At 34.5% G+C, this 21,286-nt stretch overlaps 1 protein-coding gene across 1 annotated transcript in view; it reads left to right on the top strand.

The window, feature by feature from the left end:
• The window catches only part of ASCC3 (activating signal cointegrator 1 complex subunit 3), a 361,738-nt gene that overhangs the window by 203,797 nt on the left and 136,655 nt on the right, over positions 1-21,286 (top strand). Inside the window, exons 15-20 of the mRNA XM_047858492.1 lie at positions 6,815-7,006; positions 7,306-7,530; positions 13,693-13,812; positions 16,756-16,920; positions 18,845-18,931; positions 19,793-19,969. Coding sequence (XP_047714448.1) covers positions 6,815-7,006; positions 7,306-7,530; positions 13,693-13,812; positions 16,756-16,920; positions 18,845-18,931; positions 19,793-19,969 — 966 coding nt within the window. The remainder of the gene's footprint in view (positions 1-6,814; positions 7,007-7,305; positions 7,531-13,692; positions 13,813-16,755; positions 16,921-18,844; positions 18,932-19,792; positions 19,970-21,286) is intronic.

Here is a 21,286-nt window from a genome sequence, read left to right as displayed (position 1 = left end):
CTTTTTACTGGGGCACCTGGGTGGCTCAGTCGGTTAAGTGTCCGACTTCAGCTCAGGTCATGATCTTCCAGTCTATGAGTACAAGCCCCACGTCAGGCTCTGTGCTGACAGCTCAGAGCCTGGAGCCTGCTTCAGATTCTGTGTCCCTCTCTTGCTCTGCCACTCACCTGCTCCTGTTCTGTCTCTCTCTCTCTCTTAAGAATAAATAAGACATTGGGGCGCCTGGGTGGCGCAGTCGGTTAAGCGTCCGACTTCAGCCAGGTCACGATCTCGCAGTCCGTGAGTTCGAGCCCCGCGTCAGGCTCTGGGCTGATGGCTCAGAGCCTGGAGCCTGCTTCCGATTCTGTGTCTCCCTCTCTCTCTGCCCCTCCCCCATTCATGCTCTGTCTCTCTCTGTCCCAAAAAAAAATAAAAAAATTTAAAAAAAAAAGAATAAATAAGACATTAAAAAAATAAAAACAAACAACTATCTCTTTTTATTTAAGGGCTAGACAGTAAGTATTTTAAGCCTGTGGGCATATGGTGTCTATCACAATTATTCAACTATAACTTAAAAGCAGCCATAGACAATATGTGAACAAATTAATATGACTGTGTTCCAATAAAACTTTATTTACAAAACAGACAGTTAGGGCATAGTTTGCCAACTCCTGTTCTTGCCAGTAATAGTCATTGGTGTTTTTTGTTTAATTTTTCTTTTAAAATAAGAGTTTTTGTGTTTACTTATCAATCTCACAATTTTTAAATGATCAGATTCTATTTTAACTTTATTAGGGTATCTGTTTTTCTTTGGTTTTGTTATCCTTTAATTTTTCCAACTCTTGAGTTAGATGTTAATTTATTCATATTTTTATTTAGTTAAGTATTCAGGTATGATATTTTCTGAGAGTATGATTTACTCCGTCCTGTAAATTTGGTGTGTGGTGTTTTCATTAGTTTTTAGACTTAGGCAATTTTAATTTTCATTATTCCTTTGTTTAAGAAAGTCAGAGTAAGAAAGCTCCCTATATAAAGTGACATTAGTGTGTTAGAGTTATTATTTTATTCAGATGTTTTATACCTAGTTCAATATAACATCACATCTCACCTGGAATGCTGTACTAGAATAATAAACCGAAATGGTCTCCTCTATCTCTCTCCTTCAAACCCTTGAGTGGCTTTCTACTTTATTCAGACTAAAAGCCAAAATCGTTATAATGGATGTCGTCAAACTCATGTCCCAAACTGAATCTTGGTTCCCACCTTCCCAGTGCCTAGCCTAAGGCACAAGCATTGGCCATCTTCATCGTATTTTCCCTATCATATAATCAGTGCACCAAGGCATAGATAAACTAGCAACAATTCTCTTTCCTTCATACCTCCCTTCCCAGGCAGTCACCCAGTCTTCCTTACTGTATAGCCTACCTTCACCTCGACTTTATGTGGTATCTCTGTTTCCTACCTCCATCTTCTCACTGGGACTGTTGATAGCCTCAGAGCTGCTCATCCAGCCTCTGGTTTCACACAAGAAGTTACCTCTCTAAACAACAAATCTGAAATTGCTTAAGAATTTTACTTGGCCCTTTACTTCCTATGCTTGGAACCATGTAAAGCCTGATCCTAATCTTCCCTTCTAGCATCATTTTCTTGCATTAACCCAATGCCTCCTGAATAATGTGCTTCACACACACTGTATTCTTTGCTAGTTCCAGCCTTTATGCTTGTTTATCCTGCTACCTACTATCCCCCCACTTAGTAGTATATCACTTGTCCTTCAAGACCCACATTTCACATTTTCTGTGAAGACTTCTTCGATGAGATCATTGATTCATTCATTCCAGAAATGAGCAGTTAGTGCTAGCTATGCAGAAAGTACTCTGCCAGGTGCTAGCAGAACAAACACAAATAAGCCATAATGCTGTTCTTACCCTCATTTCAGCTTTGTCCATATACCTCTATTAGAAACGTATGAGGCAACTTGGTGGCTCAGTTGGTTAAGTCTCCAACTTCCTCTCAGGTCATGATATCATGGTTTGTGGTTTTGAGCCCCACGTTAAGCTCTGTGCTGACAGTTCAGAGCCTGGAGCCTGCTTCATATTCTGTGTCTTTCTCTCTGTCCCTCTCTCGCACATGCTCATGTGTTCGTTCTCTCTCTCTCTCTCTCTCTCTCTCTCTCTCTCTCTCTCTCTCTCAAAAATAAATAAACACTTAAAAAAGTAAAATAATAAAATAAAAAGAAACATATTTTATAGAAATCACTTGTGTATGGGTCTCTTTCCATTCTGCAGATTATTCAAAGCTCAGATTTTGTCTTAAATTTCTTTCTATTTCTAGGATCCAGTACATGCTAAATGTCTATTTATCATTTAAGTTATCTTTTCTTTGGCCCTTTACAGTGTCCTTTTTTTAAGTCACAGTCATGTTTTATAAATTTGTTGGAAGGTACTTTTCTTAGGAGTATAAATAGTTGAGTACAGTAATGAATATGAAGTTGTGTAGAACTAAATAGAATCATGTGGTCAAATTATACAGCTGTATTGTACATAGATGGGTAAAAATTATCACTCTAGAGAGTGCCTGGATGGCTTAGTCAGTTAAGTGTACTACTCTTGATTTGGGATCAGGTCATGATCTCAGGGTTTGGGGGATCAAGCCCTGCATCGGGCTCTGGGCTGACAGAGTGGAGCTTGTTTGGGATTCTCTCACTCTCCCCCTCTCTCTGCCCCTCCCCTGCTCACACTCTTCCTCCCCTCTCAAAACAAGTAAATAAACTTAAAAAAAAATCATTCTAGGTATCTTCCTATAGGGAACTATGGTCCTTAAACTTTCGTGTGCATCAGAATAACTTGAAGAGATGATTAGAAATGTATATCTAATAATATGAAAAGATTTTTCATATTATTACTCATTAGGAAAATGCAGATTAAAGCCACAATGGCATACCACTACACACCTCTTAGAATGGCTAAAATAAAAAATAATGACAGTCTCAAGTGTGGACAAGCATGGGAAGCAATTGGAATTCTAATATATTGGTGGTGAAAATGCATATGGTACAGCTACTTTGAAAATGGTTTGGCAGTTTTTGTAAAGTTAAACATACATTTACCATGTGACCCAGCAACCACACTCCTGGTATCTAGAGAAATTAAAATATATTCATATTCTCTCTCTCTCTCTCTCTCTCTCTCTCTCACTCTCACTCTCACTCTCTCTCTCTCACACACACCCATGCACATGCACACACACACACAGAGTGAGAGAGAGAGAAACTTCACATGAGGATTCAATGAGGCTGTACTTATAATTGCCCAAAGTGGAAACAACTCAAACATCCTTCAGTGGATGATTGGATTAACAAACTAATATATCCATCCATGCTGTGGAATTCTGCTCAGCAAGAAAAAGGAATGAACTATCAATACAACTTGGATGAATCTCAAAGGCATCAAACAGAGTAAAAGAAACTAGCCTCAAAGGCTCATATACTGTGTGAGTCCATTTTTATAACAGTCTTGAAGTCACAAAAGTATAAGGATGGAGAACAGATCATTAGTTGCCAGAGGTTATAAGTGGAGAGGGTGCAACTATAAAGGAATAACAAGGGAATTTTTTAGGGTGAAAGAACTGTTTTATATCCTGACTATGGTAGTTGTTACAGAAATTGAATATATTAAAATTCATAGACTGTACACCAAAAGTGAAAAAATAATAAAATTTTTCTGTATGATTTTTAAAACAAGATTTTTAAAATGTACATCTCTTTGCCTCATTCCCAAGGATTCTAGTTTATTTGTACTCTGAGCTAGACCAGACCACAAGTAGCAAATTTGGCTTCAAAGACAATTAGGAATGAGCAAACCAGACTTATTTTAGGATTGTTGTCACTTCAGGTCTATACTAAACCAATTAAAAAGCAATGCACAAGATATTTTTAGCAAGAATAGAGACAAAAGAGAAATGATCCCTAGTGCCTCTATATTCCTCACTGAGACCAGAGGGATTACTCAGATGGTTGCCCGGAACCTGGTTGAACTCAAATGGTCAGAGTGGGGGGGGGGGGGGGTGCTATGTGAGTACTCTGCTACGTAATGGGAATATTCTTCCCCACAGTTCATTATTCCCTGCCTGCAGCCTCTTATTGTGTCATTGGTGCTGCAAACCAAGTCCTGCTCCAAATGGAGTTTGACTAAGGAATCTGCATTTATCACAAGCACATCAGGACATTCCACTGCAGGGGTCTACAGACAGCAGATTCAACTGAAACAAACAACAATCCAAGCAGTATAATTTGTACAGAGTATCTCCTCCAAAAAATATTTTCTTATTTATTCTGTTAGCTCTGAGTGTCTACTTATGAATATTAGAGAAGAAACTTACTAGATGAAATGTGTCTCCTCTCCCTACCCTTGGCCCATGAAAGAACTCTGTTATATCCTAGAAAATACTCCACAATTGACCTTATCCCAAGTCATCTCATATTCATAAGAGCTGTGTTAAGAAAACAGATCATAGCTCTTGTCTGAAAAGAAAAATTTAAAAAGATGAAAGTTTAGGCAATATGACCCAAATGTAGTTAATTATAAGGTCAGTGCATGATATGATTTCTAACAGGCTGACCACACTGCACAAAAATAAAAGAGGACTGTACTCCCCATGAAAGTTGAAGAAGGAAGTCTTTTTGGGTATATGTGTATTTTGTTCAGGACTCTAGGTCTGTGTGTAAGTTGTTATTTACTGGGATGGCCACTAGATGGAGTGGTTTGTTAATATATTTCTGTTTTATTTTTGCAACAGATTTCATGGAGTGCTATTTTCTTAGGTCATTTCCTTAGTTAATTATTATTAGAAGTTTAAAATTTTGGGGCACCTGGGTGGCTCAGTCTGTTAAGTGACTGGCTGTTGGTTTCAGGTCAGGTCATGATCTTACAGTTCATGGGGTCGAGCCCCACCTCAGGCTCTGGGCTGAGAGCACTGGAACCTGCATGGGATTCTCTCTCTCCCTCTCTCTGCCCCTCCCCCACTTGCATGCTCATGTGTACTCGCTCCCCCCCTTCAAAATAAATAAATAAGCTTTAAAAATGAAAGTTTAAAATTTTAAGTGACTTTAGACATAATGTCACAAAGTCTGTACTAGAATCACAGACCCCTGAAATTCCACTTCCTGTCAGTGTAATGTCCCTTGCATAAAAACGGTGGAAAGCTTCTCTTTCAAAAGATGCTCTTGAAATGTTGATAATGAAATTTTTAGAGCAATAGCAAGCAAATGCAGGACATGATGCCCCATTTATTGACTACATAAATACTTATTTTATGTTAATCTACGTTCTTTAATTTTATAGGGAGATTTTCTCCATTGTATAGTGTGAGTCTCAGTGAATTTTTTTAAGATACTCTGCTGTAGCAATTATATAGATTGCTGATAAGTGGATCAAATCCCACATCTGAGTTCAGACAAGGTCAAAAACAGACACCAGAAGTGAAGTTAGTATATTCAGGGCATTGTCAAGTTGAGGAACTAACGTGGTCAGTGCCCTCCCATTAAAATCACCAAGAACACACCTCTAGGTGAACACAGTTGGATTTATTGGGTCACTTCAATGAGAAACATGCATGCGCTAAGGAATCATGCATGGGGATCTCAGAAAGAAGAGGGAAATGTCTTCCAGGAAGTAGGTTGTGTACAGAAAATATAAAGACCCTGGTGAAGTGGATGTGGCTTTGTCAAAAAAGGGACTTAGAGAAAAAGTCAACCCTAGTAGCTGGCATTGGTAAGTGAGGTTAGGGAATGAGAATAATTTCTGTAGAGTCTTTTTTTTTTTTTTTGTAATTGAACAAATACTTTTTTTAATGTTTTTTTGCTTGTTTGTTTGTTTTGAGAGAAAGAGCGCAAGCAGGGGAGTTCGGCAGAGAGAGTGGTAGAGAGAGAGGATCCAAAGGAAGCTCCACACTGTCACTGCACAGCCCAGTGTGGGACTTGAACTCACAAACTGTGAGATCATGACCTTAGTCAAAGTTGGACACTTAACCAATTGAGCCACCCAAGCACCCAGAACAAACATTTATTTAATGCCACTCTGGGTCAAGCATAATATTGTGCCCTTTAATCCGTAATGTTGGACCAAAATAGATACAATTCCTGGCCTCGTGGCATTTACATTTCACTGGAGGTTTCAGACAAGTGTGATGAACAAAGCATGTTAAGTGTTCAATTATAGGAAATACAGGGAGATATAGCAAGTTACTGGGCCTCTGTAGCATTTGATACTATTGACCAGGCCCTGGTTCTTTTTTCTCTCCTGGGTCTTCTCCTGTTTTTCTAACTACTTTTTTTCTTTTTTCTTTTTTATTTAAATCCAAGTTAGTTAACATATAGTATAATAATGGTTTCAGGAGTAGAATCTAGTGATTCATCACTTACATATAACACCCAGTGTAGAGTCCTGCATTGTAAGGGCTGTGGCCTTTGCCCTGAATAAGTTGGGAGCAATTTAGATTTATGTTTTGTTTTTTTCTTAGATTTATGCTTTTTTTTAATAGAGTATTTTTGGAAGGATAGGAAACAAATAATGATTGGTTACAAGTCTGTATGAAAGAGATGCTTACTTTTAACCTCATTCCTTTTGGATTTTGTGTCATGTTGGAGATTACCTATGTTTTAAGATAGGTAAAATATAATTTTTAACAACTTTATACAGAAAAATATATACTTAGGCCTCAAAACAAGAATAATTTTATGCTTACTTTGATGAAGTCATTGAACAAAAATGCTAAATAACAATTACTTGTAAATGTTAAATAATACTCTTTTATGTCTTGTTGATATCTACCTTAGGTGCAGAAGTCAAGAAACAAACAAGTACGAGAATTATTTCCAGATGGTTTTAGTATTCATCATGCAGGAATGCTTCGGCAGGACAGAAACTTGGTTGAAAATTTGTTTTCTAATGGGCATATCAAAGTTCTAGTCTGTACAGCTACATTAGCCTGGGGTGTCAATCTTCCTGCTCATGCTGTTATTATTAAGGTAATAGCTTACCTTACATGGATTTGTGTGTGTCTTAAACTTGTGGATTGATTTATTTAGAAAAATACTGTGATTTGGCTGTTTCATTGACTTTTACTGCTATTCATATAAGGTAAGAATTATCGCTCCAAAAAAATCTAGTTTATATTGTGAAAATTTAACTCTATCACAGATGATGAAAGGATTAGTTAAAGTACACTTTTAAGATCTTGCCATATTTGCCTAATTTCAGTATTCAGCTCATCAGGATTATAGTTGTGTGTGTTTATGTAAATTTTTATTAACTTTTCTTCATCTAGGGAACACAAATATATGCTGCAAAAAGAGGCTCTTTTGTTGACCTTGGAATTTTAGATGTCATGCAGATATTTGGTCGAGCTGGAAGACCACAATTTGACAGATTTGGAGAAGGAATCATCATAACAACACATGACAAACTCAGCCATTACCTCACTTTGCTCACTCAACAAAACCCAATTGAGAGTCAGTTTCTGGAAAGCCTTGCAGATAACCTAAATGCAGAGGTAAGATCTAGTGAATAAAGGATAGGAATAGAATAATCAGCTGAAAGAATGGCCAAGTAAATATCAGGTGGAATTGGTTGCTATTCTGTAATCTTCAGGAATATAGTTTATGCCTATATAATATATGACTATATATATATATATATATATATAATATGTGACTATAATTATAGTCATAAGGCACAACAGACTGAATGGACTAAATGGCAATATTGTTGGTTAATTCAGAACAGTGTAGGATGCATATGATAACTGATAAGAACTCATTGCTAAAAGAGTGTACTTTTAAACTGTGAAGTTTTGTTATAGGCCAGAAATCTAAAGCTATACAAATGAGAGAAACAGAAATAGCAGTAACAACCACTATATTTGGATTACACTCTTAGAAAGTTTTTTATAAGGTTTATAAAGGTGTTTTTTTTTTTATGTTAGGTCATTGACCTTTCATACAGAATATACTTGCTTAAATTGAGCTACAGTATTATAATTTGTTTCATGTATGTATGTGCATTTTGTGTTAAGATTTAAATAGCAGACTCTGGAAGTCCAGGTAATGTATTAACTGGTAAAGAGGATAAACATTCTTAATTTAAGAGTCTGTGTGTCAAACATTTAAATAAAGTTTCACTCATTTGATGACATTTTTTAATTATTGCCCTGGCATTCAACATTTTCCTGCTTCTATATCCTTTCTTGTCTTTAAAATTTATTCACATAATTTTTTAAAATAGATGGAGTATAAATGTTAAATAGATGAATAAATGAAATGAAATATTTGCAATCAAATATTGTGTATGAGTGCTATATCAGGTACTTCTTAAACAGCTTATAAAAATTTCACTTACATTCTGTTCATTACTATTCTTTTTCGAGGATCAAAAGCACATCCACTATGCAGTCCCCTCTGTTAAAGTACATGTAGTCCAAAAGGGGAAAAAAGATACAAAAACACAGTGATATTTTCTATAGAAAGTGATATTTTCTATAGATGGAGTCAGCAGAAAGAGGAAACACTTTTAGTCTCTGGCTATTAGGAAAAGCTTTGTTCCTGATGATGGCAGAACTTGATCTGAGATCAGAAGATTAGATAAGGTTTGGAAGATCTGGTTCGAAGTTAGAAAAAGTCATAAAAGACGCTAGTCTCTAGTAACATAATTACAAGAAAATAAAAATGATTAGAAAATAAATTTTTACTCTAAAGGCAATGTTATTATAGCTCAGTTTCAGTCCCCATTACCTGTTATGATTGCATGCTTTAAATAATTAGGTCTTTGGTCTTGGGTCAACAGTATCTCTGATAGAATAGTCTATTGTACAATCCATGATAGTAATAGTAGGAGTGGCATGAGAACAATCTAAATGCCCTGCGAGGTAGATATTATTGCCTCAGGGAGATAAATAACTAACCCAAAGTTACTGATTTTTGGAACTAGTATTCAAACTCAGGTATATTTAACTACAAATCTAGTTTCTTTATGATAACCTAGATTTTTGTTGCCTTATACAGAATGTAGTCAGTTAAAGGTGAATACATTTCTCTACATTGATACTTAACCATTTGCCTTCTCTAAGACCAGGACTAATTTTTCCAAAATGGTAGTCATAATTTCTCTCACTTAAAAAGAAAGGCTCTTTTTATGCAAGTTTTCCAGGAAAGTATATCAAGAAAGACTATGTTCATAAATATAATTACTATCCTTTTTATAAATGGTAAAGTAAACTCAAGGTGGTGATGTTATTGTGCAGAAGACACGGGATAAGTGAAATACTGCTATGTCCTCAAGGAACTCTTTTTTTATAGACTGTAAAATATTATCGATGAAAAACTATTTGGTCAAGCCCTGAAAAATTTAGAAAATAAATTGTAGTCAATAGATTTAACTCATATTCACAAAGTACTTATTAGGTAGGTTATTTTCCAAAATATAACCATAATTCCATTTAATGCCATCAAAGGCATTCAAATAATGAAATATATATCTAGAAATTTTTTGCTAATATAGTGAAGTACAGCCATTGCTAAAACTTTTTTCTCATATTTTAGTCTACTTAGAATAGCTCCCAATTAAAGTAAATTTTCTTTTAAGGAAACAAATTCCCTTATGGTTGAGTATGAAATTAAATTTGGTAATCTGTGGAAATCAAGTGTGAAATTAGTTTATAAAATGAATGTGTACTGTGTTCTTAAGGTAATGGATTTTCAAGTCTTTAGACTCCCCAGATCTTTGCAAGACTATTCAGTGGCAGTGATCAACATAAATGTCATATTAGATTAGGAATATTGCCTCTCCTAATATCTTTTGTCCCATGAATATCTATTCTGACCATTAGTTTAGAAGAACTGAAGAAAGTAATATGTTAAGTAATAATTTTAATATATTTTATGAGACAAATTTGCTGATTGATACCTGATACCTAATACAGCTGACTCAATGCTAATGCCAAAAGGTCACAAGTCCCTTTTTTTTTTTTAAGTTTATTTATTTTGAAAGAGAGAGAGCTTGCACATACATGCAAGTGAGGGAAGGGCAGAGAGAGAGAGAAAATCCCAAGCAGGCTTTGCTCTGTCAACACAGAGCCCAACTCAGGGCTTGAACACAGAAACCATGAGATCATGACCTGAGCCAAAATCAAGAGCCAGATGCTTAACTGACTGAACAACCCAAGCGCCCCAACAGCCACTTACTTGTGCACTGAGAGAAACACTGAAGCACGTTTGAGGCTTATTAAAATGTATTCAGCAGACATTACTGTGTACCTGCTCTGTGTTAGGCCCTTGTAGTACATACTTTAAAATAGGTGAATATATCTGTAACCCTACATATATTCTATATGGAGTTTTTCTTTTTTTTTTTTCAAGTTTATTTATTTATTTTTGAGCGACAGAGAAGGCACAAGCTGAAGAGGGGCAGAGAGAGAGGCAGAGACACAGAATCCAAAGCAGGCTCCAGGTTCTGAGCTCTGAGCCCTCAGTGCAGAGCCTGACTGCCAGGCTCACACTCACAAACCACAAGATCATGACCTGAGCTGAAGTTGGATGCTTAACCAACTGACTCACCCAGGCGCCCCTATATGGAATTTTTCTTGTCTCTACATGACATAGTATAAATACCTTGTCCTTAGATTTAAGTCTTCCATAGTGTAACCAACCTTGCCAATGCTGATTCTGGTTATTCTCCAACACATGTCTTCTGCACAAGACAGACTCTCAGTCTATTCACTTCATTTATAAAGTCCCAATTTTCCCATTTATAAAATAGGGACAATCTCACTAGATTGTTGTGAAAATTTAAGAAGCACCTGTGCTAAGCTGGTATTTAGTAAACTATTTGTATCACTTACCATTATCTGATAGTCCCTTGATACTCAGTCTATTTATACTTACTGTCAGCTTTCAAATCCTAGCTGAATAAATACATAAATGGTAGTATGTTTTTTTTCATATATTTGCTAAAGGATACACACACACACAGTCATGCATATACATACATACTGATGATTATATTTATTTTGTTTTTATAGGATTTCAACCAGTTTAAGAAAACACACAAGGAAGCAATTAAGATCATCTTAAAGGCTAAATTTAAATAGGTGAATTAGATATAAAGTGATACTTTGAGTGTAACTTCTAAATTACCAAATTTGGGGTAGATTTATTTTTTTCTTCTTAACAGAACATAGAACTCTATTACGTTGTATATTTAATGGCACTTTTATAAGTTTTACACGTTAGGCGTTTCTAATTAAAATCATTTTTGGATAAGTATTATGTACTAGGCACCAGGGATGGTGATTTCATGTACAATCATCTTAGTTACACGTGTCTCACCTACATGACCAGGGGACTTCTTAAGACCGGAGATCATGCTCCATTTATTGCTATATCCATTGTACTTTATATAATACAGACTTGTAACTGAGTTACTATGTGATTGTTGAGATGAATGGATATATTGCAAAGAGATTTGAAAAATACTTTTATCATAAAAGGCTCCTGTGCTAAGAAGCCACTAGGTGACAGCAGATATTTACAAGCAAATTTTTGTCTTTGTCACTAGGTGGCATTCAAAGATTAATCGAGAAATATGATGTACCATCATGAATTTACGTCAGCTTTTCAGGGTAGTCTGTTTTCTTTTGGTGAACATTTAGATGACTTGAATGACTTAATCCAGTTTGATACCTTCTTCCTCCTTTCCTTTAATCTTATCATTAGTAGCAACAGGTGCTTATTAATGTTTATTTACTGAGTCTGATTTTGGAAATGATAGCATTATTTTATCCTTATCTTTTATAAAATTTTCTATCTCAGGAGTTGTGTTATATTATTTTAAAATATCTATCGGTCATAAGGGAATCCATACTGTTTTGGCCATCAAATAATAAAATCACAAATGGAGGACACTATCAGATTTTTAGCTATATAGTTAAACTAGTTTCCTTTACCTCAGCAGGCTAGAAAATGTTTCAGCTGTCTCTCTCTCACTCTTTTTTTTTTTTTTTTTTTTGAGAAAGAGAGCAAGTGTGCATATGACTGCAGGAGGGGCAGAGGAAGAAAGAGGGAGAGGATCTTAAGCTGGCTCCATGGCCAGCACAGAGCCCAAAGAGGGGCTCAATCTCACTACTGTGAGATCATGACCTGAACAAAAATCAAGAGTCAGACACTTAACCAACCGAGCACTCGGGTGCCCCCAGCTGTCTCATGTTTAATATTTAGGGAGTGTGGCACAATTCCTTTATTAGTTATGTTTTAGTCTTGCTACTCTTCATTTTGTAGAAAGTCTTACAGTTCACTTTTTAGGAAATGTATATATTTACCTATATTGTGGGTGACTTAGTCATTTGTAAATACATTAAATTTATGTAATTATGCTGATATAATTGACATAAGATATTGTGTAAATTTAAGGTTTACAGTGCAATGGTTTGATATGTGTATAATTGTGAAATACGTACCACAGTAAAGTTAGTAAACCTATTCTTCATGTAACTATCATTTTGTTGTTATCATGACAACACTAAAGTGCTACTCTCATATCAACTTTCAAGTACACAATATAGTATTACTAACTATAGCTCCCATGCTGTACGTTAGATAACCGAAACTTACTCATCTTACAACTGAAAGTTTATGCCTTTTGACCAACATCTCCCCATTTCCCCCACCCCTCAACTCCTGGCAACCACTATTCTGCTGTTTCTTTCCATGAGTTTGGTGTTTCTAGAGTCCACGTGTAAGTGAAACGCTACAGTATTTGTCTTTCTCTGTCTGACTTGTTTCAAGTTAGTGTAAATTTAAAGTATATAGAATCCACCTAATTATTTTTACATTGGTCATTTCTCTTTTTTTAATAAGTAATAGTATGGTGTATAGTATAGTGATGTTTATATATTGCTAGATCTCATCTTCAACTAACTAAAGATAGCTAAGTATCCATATTTATTTCACAAAATTAGTTATACAGAATTAAAAATTATAGGAATAAAACAAACATAAAAGTTTTATTTTCTTTAATATTGAGTGCTGAAATGACTTTCTTTTTCCTTTTTTTTTTTTCTCTCCTAATAAAATAATAATTTAGGTAGGAGGCATCTCTCTTCCTTTTATTGAGGTATTAAGAAATTTAAATTTTTTTTAGCCATAGGTTCAGGAAGAATTATGCAACTATGAAGTTTCCAAGTTTTGCGTGAACTTTTAAATTAAGGAACACTAAGTAAAGTGATTACCTGGATATCTAGTAGCTAAGGAAATGTATTTTTAAGAAAACTTTTCATTGCAATTTTGTTTTAATACCATTTTCTAATAATTTTTCTCTTTATTACACAGATCTTATATGTTATATTGTATTTTTAAATTATTAACCTTTCAATGCTGTATATATAGAATTAAACCCCATTTAGGTAAAATAATCAAATGCCATAATATTGAGTAAACTTGGTTTTGGAAGTTAGCATTTCCAATGTACTGTTCTCAATTAAATGAGGCAGGACTGATTTTTAATTAATTGGAGAGGTGTCATGTCCAGTAATTGTACTTACCTTCTTTTAAATACAGCATAATGATGTATTTTAACTTACCCTTTGACAAAATGACCTTTGATGTAATGTTTATATCCAACTTTAATGCATTAGTTTAATTTTTGTTATATTTTTGATTTGCAGATTGCTCTGGGAACAGTTACTAATGTGGAAGAAGCAGTGAAGTGGATAAGTTACACTTATCTTTATGTACGGATGAGAGCAAATCCATTAGTATATGGCATCAGTCACAAGGCTTATCAGGTAGAAACCTCATTTATTGAAAAAAAACAAGCCTTCTTTTTGGTTTTGTAATCTTTTTATGATATGAGGATAAATATTTGCTACTTCTGCCTCATCTGAATAGTTAGGTACATAGAAGAAAACACAAAGAGCTTTAATCTTTTTTAGAAAATATGAAGGAAAATTAAATTTGCCACTTGTAATTATTTTACTTTATATACTTTATATATAAAGTATATAAAAGATATACTTTATATCTTTTCCTACTGATACTAAAAAGTGAGTCTTTATATATTATCAGTTTATTATTCAGGTACATTTCCATTTGATATTGATATTTTGCTGTGATTTTTTAAAAAACTATAATAAAGGTAATTAGATTAAACCAGACGTGAGAATTATAGATCACTTTTAATCACAGGCTTATGTTTTATGAAGTATGTTCCTCTTATCAAGTCCCTTCTAAGCCTTTATTCCTAAATTAAAAGATAGCATTAATGAGTTATTAACAGTGTGAAGGCTTGAATCAGTTCCACTGAACACAGTGACAGAACCAGATTTATGTTGTAGCAGCCCTTCCTGTGAACTTTACAGTTGTGTGGTCCACATGGCTTACAGATTCTGTAAGATCTTGTCTTTTCTTAGAACTCTGTTTTATATACTGTAAATGCTTCCTAATTACAGATAAAATCAGTTGTCTAATGAAAACATTCTGTCACCATCATCATATGGATATCACTAGTGTTAAGTCAAAAGTAGCAAAGTTGAACTGAACTTAAAATTATAGTTTTCCCCATTCACTGTTAATTTAGCTTTTGTATATATTCCATTGTCTTATCAAAGCAGTGGCCAATCTTTTTTGTCATTTTTCCTTTTCCTGTGCTGTAGACTTGACCATGGAAAAATGGAAACTTAAGGGTTAGGAGGAAAAAAAAAAAAAAAAAGACCTTGCTACAAATAGGGGCTTGCGAAAATAGTCAATGGCACTATGAAAATATTCTGAAAGGGTAGAGGAAGATGAAACACAACACATATTTTCATAGGCTAAGCCGTTGCAAATCTTGGGGCAAAATAAACACATTGATTTTTTTAAGTACTAGATTAATATCAGAAGTCATTTTTGTATAATTTTCTAGTGTAAAGAAAGTGATTTTTTTTTTCTTTCTGAGGTACATAGTTTTACTATCTTCACAGTTTAGGGACTTTTTAATTTTCTTTTTAATTTTCTTTTTACTTACGTGTTTGTTTTATTTGTAGCCACAAACTCATGTGAACTGACACAAATCATGTTGTCCAACGTATTTTTTAATGGTTTAGTAACATGTGATGAATAAAATGGTTTTATAAGATGAACCTGATACATACAGTATATCATTTATAGCAAATTTTAAGACTTTCATGTTTGTTAATGGCTTTTGATTCCATCTTCCCTACATTTGACTTCCTTTGCCTCATTTTTCTTATTTTTAAATTTGTTTTAGCTATGTTTGGTATATGAATATGCTGCCATCAAAATCTAGGTTAGAATGAATAGTAGGAGTATTGACTCATCAGTTGATTCCCAAAGAATTTTTATACTCCCCTCAGTCCCGCTTATAGGTCATATTTATTGTTCATGACCAGAGCATGATCTTCAGTACTTGCTGTGTATGCCTGTGTATGTGTGTATATACATACACATACTTATACAGACACACATGCATCACAATATTTAAGAATTTTTGTTAATATCTTGTGTTAAATGTCCTTTCTGCTTAGAAAAGGCTATAAAATAATTTCAAAACTATTCAAAAATTTCTTGTCAACTTCATCTTATTCTTTGCTTTTATTATTATTATAGGCAAATGGGTTTTTCCATCAGCAGTTGTGAAAACTGCTAGAACACTGAAGTCATACGCTTGAAAGGATAATTTTGCATTTATTTGTTTATATCTTTAATAGAGAAAATCATCCTCACTATAATTTCTCCAAAAGCTGATGAAGTATGATATTTTAGAATCCCTAGTTATTTTAATGTAGGAGGGAGAAGATAGATTGCTTTACTTATATCTGATTTCTGTTCTTAAGACCAAGTAAGAATTTTAGTGAATTTGACTATGATATGCCTTGTGATGGTTGGTTTTTGTTGAACCTACTGGGGAGTTCTCTGTGCTTCTTGGATTTTAATGTCTGTGTCCTTCCCCACGTTAGGAAAGTTTTCTGCTATAATTTCCTCACATAAAGCTTCTGCCCCTTTTTCTCTCTCTTCATTTTCTGGGCCTCCTATGATTCAGCTGTTATTCCTTTCTAATAAATCATGGAGTTCTCTAAGTCTTGTATCATGATCTTTTGCCTTTGATTCCCCTTTTTTTCTGCTTCATTATTCTCCATAATTTTGTCTTCTATATAGCTGATTTTCTGCTCTGCTTTGTCCATCCTTGCCATAGTGGCATCTATTTAGGATTGCATCTCAATGAATTTTAGATTCTGAAAAATTCCTATCCATCTAAAGATAATATAAAGATTGATCACTATTTTAATCTTAATGAATTAAAAAAAATTTTTTTTCAATGTTTATTTATTTTTGAGAGAGAGAGAGACAGAGTGTGAGTAGAGAAGGGGCAGAGAGAGAGGGAGACACAATTCAAAGCAGGCTCCAGTCTCTGAGCTGTCAGCACAGAGCCCGATGCAGGGTTCGAACCCACGAACCATGAGATCATGACCTGGGCCGAAGTCGGACGCCCAACCGGCTGAGCCACCCAGGCCACCCCAATCTTAATAAAGGCTTACTTTATTTAATGGATTAAAATATGTTCTAGTTATGTACTAAATTTATAAAAATGTTCTTTAAAAACAGTAATAAAAATTTTTATTCTAACTAAAGCATCAACAAAAAATTTTAATTTCCATAAATAGGTATATATTTGCAAATGATGACTCTCTAAAGAAATATCCAAGTATTTATATATATTTTTTTTCCTACAGATTGACCCAACATTAGCAAAGCACCGAGAACAGTTGGTCATTGAAGTTGGACGAAAACTAGACAAAGCTCGGATGATTCGTTTTGAAGAGCGAACTGGATATTTTTCCTCAACTGATTTGGGTAGAACTGCTAGCCACTACTATATTAAGTACAACACCATTGAGGTATTATACTCAGTGGAACAAATACAATAATATGTTTGTTCTTAGATGTATATATGTTTCTGGACTTCAAAATATAGCATTAATGTAAAGTAAAGCAACTAATAGAACAAAATGCACTTAACTTATATGAATTAAATAACATAATACAGTAAACACAAGAGAAAATAAGACTTTAAAAAATAAGGACCCTCTTGCCATCTGTTCAGTGAGTATATCCTAAGTAGTAGACACACCCAAGCCTAAAACATTGAGCATCTGGGGGAGACCAGTTGAACGAATGCCTGAATGAAATTAGGGAGGAGGTGATGGCTTCATGGTATCAATGAACAAAAAGTTGAAAAATTACTTGCAGGTTATTGAGAAACATTGGCTAAAGAAGAGTTAGAAAAACTAATGCAATTATCAGTTCAGCCAAGCTATACCATTTGGGCAATTTAAGAGGTTTCATGGATAATTTAGACTGCACAATGTATCCTTGCTTGTTGCCTTTTAACATGATTTTGTGTAAGATAGGATGCCACTATAATATTTACATTTTAAGGAATATATACATGTTTTTCTGTGTGTTTGTAGGCATGTATATGCACCTACGTATGTTAATACATGGAAAAATGTAACCAGGGATTACCTGTGAGGAAAGTCTTAATTTCAAAGACCAAGATGGGTTAAAGCACATTTTTACTCTCCTTTTTATAGAGAAAGAGTTTGAATTATTTTTTTATATTCTTTTTTTTTGTACCTAATTTTATTTATTTTATTTATTTATTTTTTTTAATGTTTACTTTTGAGAGAGACAGAGAGAGACATACATAGAGTGAGAGTGGGGGAGGGTCAGAGAGAGAGGGAAACCCAGAATCTGAAGCAGGTTCTAGACTCTGAGCTGTCAGCACAGAGCCTGATGTGGGCTTTGAACTCACAAATCATGAGATCATGACCTGAGCCAAAGTCAGACGCTTAGCCGCCTGAGCTACTCAGGTGCCCTTAATTTTATTTTTTAAATGGAAAAGTAATATAAATCACGAAAGTGAAATTTCCTCAGAAATATGAAAACCTAGGCCTGTATGAAATCTAAATTTTGTACTCGTTTAATGTGCTTAGGCATATAACAGTTTTCAGAAAACACCTTTGTGTGCATACTAGCTTTTCTTCATCTTTCCCCGATTAAATCTTGAATTTGTAGAGCACTTTAGGTTTATTCTTTCAACATGTATCATCTCACAACTGTGATCTGATCTTCCTTAACCCAGAACATTTTCCCTAGCTCTCTGCTGCTTCCGTCACGGGCTCACGTGCACTCATTTTGTCCACTAAGTAACGTTTCTCATTTTCCCACTTGGTAGTATGTTGCTGTCCAACTACATCTTGTGCCTGTAGCTCTTTCAAGAACTGCAGCCATTCTTCAGCTTTATCTATATTCTGTATGGTCTTATTAACTGATTTTTTTTCTTCTCAGTCTCCTGAAGTTCTACATTCCCTCACTAGTAATATTACGATACCTTTCCCAGAATTTTCAGGTTACATAATTTTAGTTATGCCTCTTTGAATTTTATATGATGTAGGATCAGCTTAAAGTTGGTGAATAGTGCAGATTTACATATGCCAATGCTGAAAATGCGCCAAAACTGGACTGTTATGCTGAACGTTTTTTTAGATATCTAATGTAGGTTTTAATAACTGACTTGATTGATCTTTTTGCTTCTAAAAGTCTTCCCCAGCTAATTATGTTTTAGGAAACTTCTTAGTCTCTGATAAATTTGATGATGTTTAAAACAATGCTCAGGAATAGTATGCCACAGACATAATAACTCTGAATTGTTTAGGACTCAAATATTCTCTAAGAATGTTTTGATGTATAGTCACTTTTTAATTGAAAATATTTCACTGGATATTCTATTTTAATCAAATATAACACTTACCTTGGTAGACCTTCAATGAACTCTTTGATGCTCACAAAACAGAAAGTGATATTTTTGCTATAGTCTCCAAAGCTGAAGAATTTGATCAAATCAAGGTAAGATTACTTGAAGCTTAAATCAATGCATATAGCATATATACATTCATCTATTTATAAAAGCTTATAGTTAATTGTTATTCCTGATACAGTATAAGCTGTATGGCACTTCGCACTTGGAGTACCAGCAGTATTCTTCCATTTATCAACAATGTCCACTATCCTAGATTATGATATTATGTCATCTCTGACATTATTCTTTGCTCTCTACTGCAAATCAAATATAATTTAAGTAGGTTTTGCAGTAATGAAACTAGCAGAGAATATAGTTTGTAGATTTTGGTTTATTTGCAATATAAGGTTCACTGAAGAAAATATAAAGGACATGCATGATTCAAACTTAGATATAAGTATTTCTGTACCTGTATTATAATTTAATCTTATTAACAGTGGAAACTTTAATACTGTGAATCATAGTACTTCACAGCTTTAAGCTATGAATGTGTTATACCATATAAAAATATATGACTGTAATGAATGCATTTGAAGATAATTCAAGTTTGCCCTAATCCATTTGGGCAGAGGTTTTACTCTGGTCAAATAAAATATGAAATCTCATCAACTGAAGGATGGTGAGGTCAGAAGATTTAATTTTTGTGGCATATCAAATTTTTATATGTCAATGGCAACTTTAATATTGGTGATGAATAATAAAATGTAATTGTATCAGCCTCAAGATAGTTTCTTATTGTATTTTATTAGCTACCTATGAAAAAATTACTATATATTAGTATACAAAAGAAAAATGTTGCATTACATCAAATGGAAACTTTAAAAAAATATGTAATGTGGTTTAGTTTCAATATGAAAAATTTCAATAAATCATCCCAAATAATCTTACAGAAACATTGATTCTTCCAGGTCAGAGAAGAGGAAATAGAAGAGCTAGATGCCTTATTAAACAATTTCTGTGAACTCTCAGCTCCTGGAGGTGTAGAGAACAGTTATGGGAAAATAAACATCCTACTTCAAACTTATATCAGCCGAGGAGAGATGGACAGTTTCTCCCTTATATCAGATTCTGCATATGTTGCACAGGTAAGAATATTACTCCCTTCCTGTTTGCCCTTTCTTGGTTACTTCTAGAGACTCAAGAAATTAATTCATGCTATACTCTGAATGTATTGCATTGTGACATGCTTGCAATTACCATTTTATTGCAGAACTAGTTCTATTTAATTTGCACATCTTTTATGCCACCTATGCTATTAGATCAGAAATGGAAGTGGGATTTGGTGGTTGGTTTGGCTCTTTTGATGTTGCTACTGTTTTCATTGTACAGTTTAAAAATATCAACATTTGTGTTTTTCTGCTTTACATGATACATTTCTTTTACTTACGAAGGCAATAATACATGAATATTTCAAGCAAAGTAAAAGATTGTGGAACCTTTGTAGCTTACCCCAAATGTTAGAAATATAAACATTTTTTTTACCATTAAATAAGGCTTAATAACTACTTCATACCACATGTTCACTATGATAAGTCTCTGATATAAAAAAAAATAATAATCTTTTTTCCCTTTTGGTGATACTTAAAAATAGAGAACTGAAAGAAAATTATTCCCTAAATGACAGCTCATTAAATATATATTTTTTTAAAATGCTGTAGCGTAAAATGTTGTAGTATTTATATTCAAGACTTCACGTGAAGTAAAATAGGTTATTTTTTGCAGTATTTACCTTTCAAATGAGTTTTCTCTTCTAGACCTTTATTTAAAAACATACTCTTAATAAAAAATACCTTTTTCTTTTAATTTTTTAAAGCTGTTTATTTATTTTTGAGAGAGAGATTGGCAGAGAGAGAGAGTGCACACAGGGGAGGGGCAGAGAGAGAGGGAGACAGAGAATCCCAAGCAGGCTCTGCACGTTAGTGCAGAGCCTGATGTGGGGCTCGAACTCACTAACTGTGAGATCATGTCCTGAGCCAAAACCAAGAGTCAGACGCTTAACTGAGCCACCCAGGCACCCCAAGAATACCTTTTTCGAAAGAGAAACAAACCAAGAAACAGACTCTTAATTATAGAGAACAAATGGATGGTTACCAGAGGGGAGGTGGGTGGGGGGATGAGTGAAATAAGGGTGCGAATTCAGGAGTACACTTCTCATGATGAATACCAGTATGAGGTATGGAATTGTTGAATCACTATGTTGTACACCTGAAACTAATATAACACTGTATACTAACTATACTGTAATTAAAATAAAATTTTAGGGGCGCCTGGGTGGCTCAGTCAGTTAAGCATCCAACTTCAGCCCAGGTCACGATCTCACGGTCCGTGAGTTCGAGCCCCGCGTCGGGCTCTGGGCTGATGGCTCAGAGCCTGGAGCCTGCTTCCAATTCTGTGTCTCCCTC

The sequence above is a fragment of the Prionailurus viverrinus genome, chromosome B2, assembly GCF_022837055.1.
Source record: "Prionailurus viverrinus isolate Anna chromosome B2, UM_Priviv_1.0, whole genome shotgun sequence".
In the NCBI taxonomy this organism is placed as follows: domain Eukaryota; kingdom Metazoa; phylum Chordata; class Mammalia; order Carnivora; family Felidae; genus Prionailurus; species Prionailurus viverrinus.
This window is presented reverse-complemented; position numbering and strand designations above follow the sequence as displayed.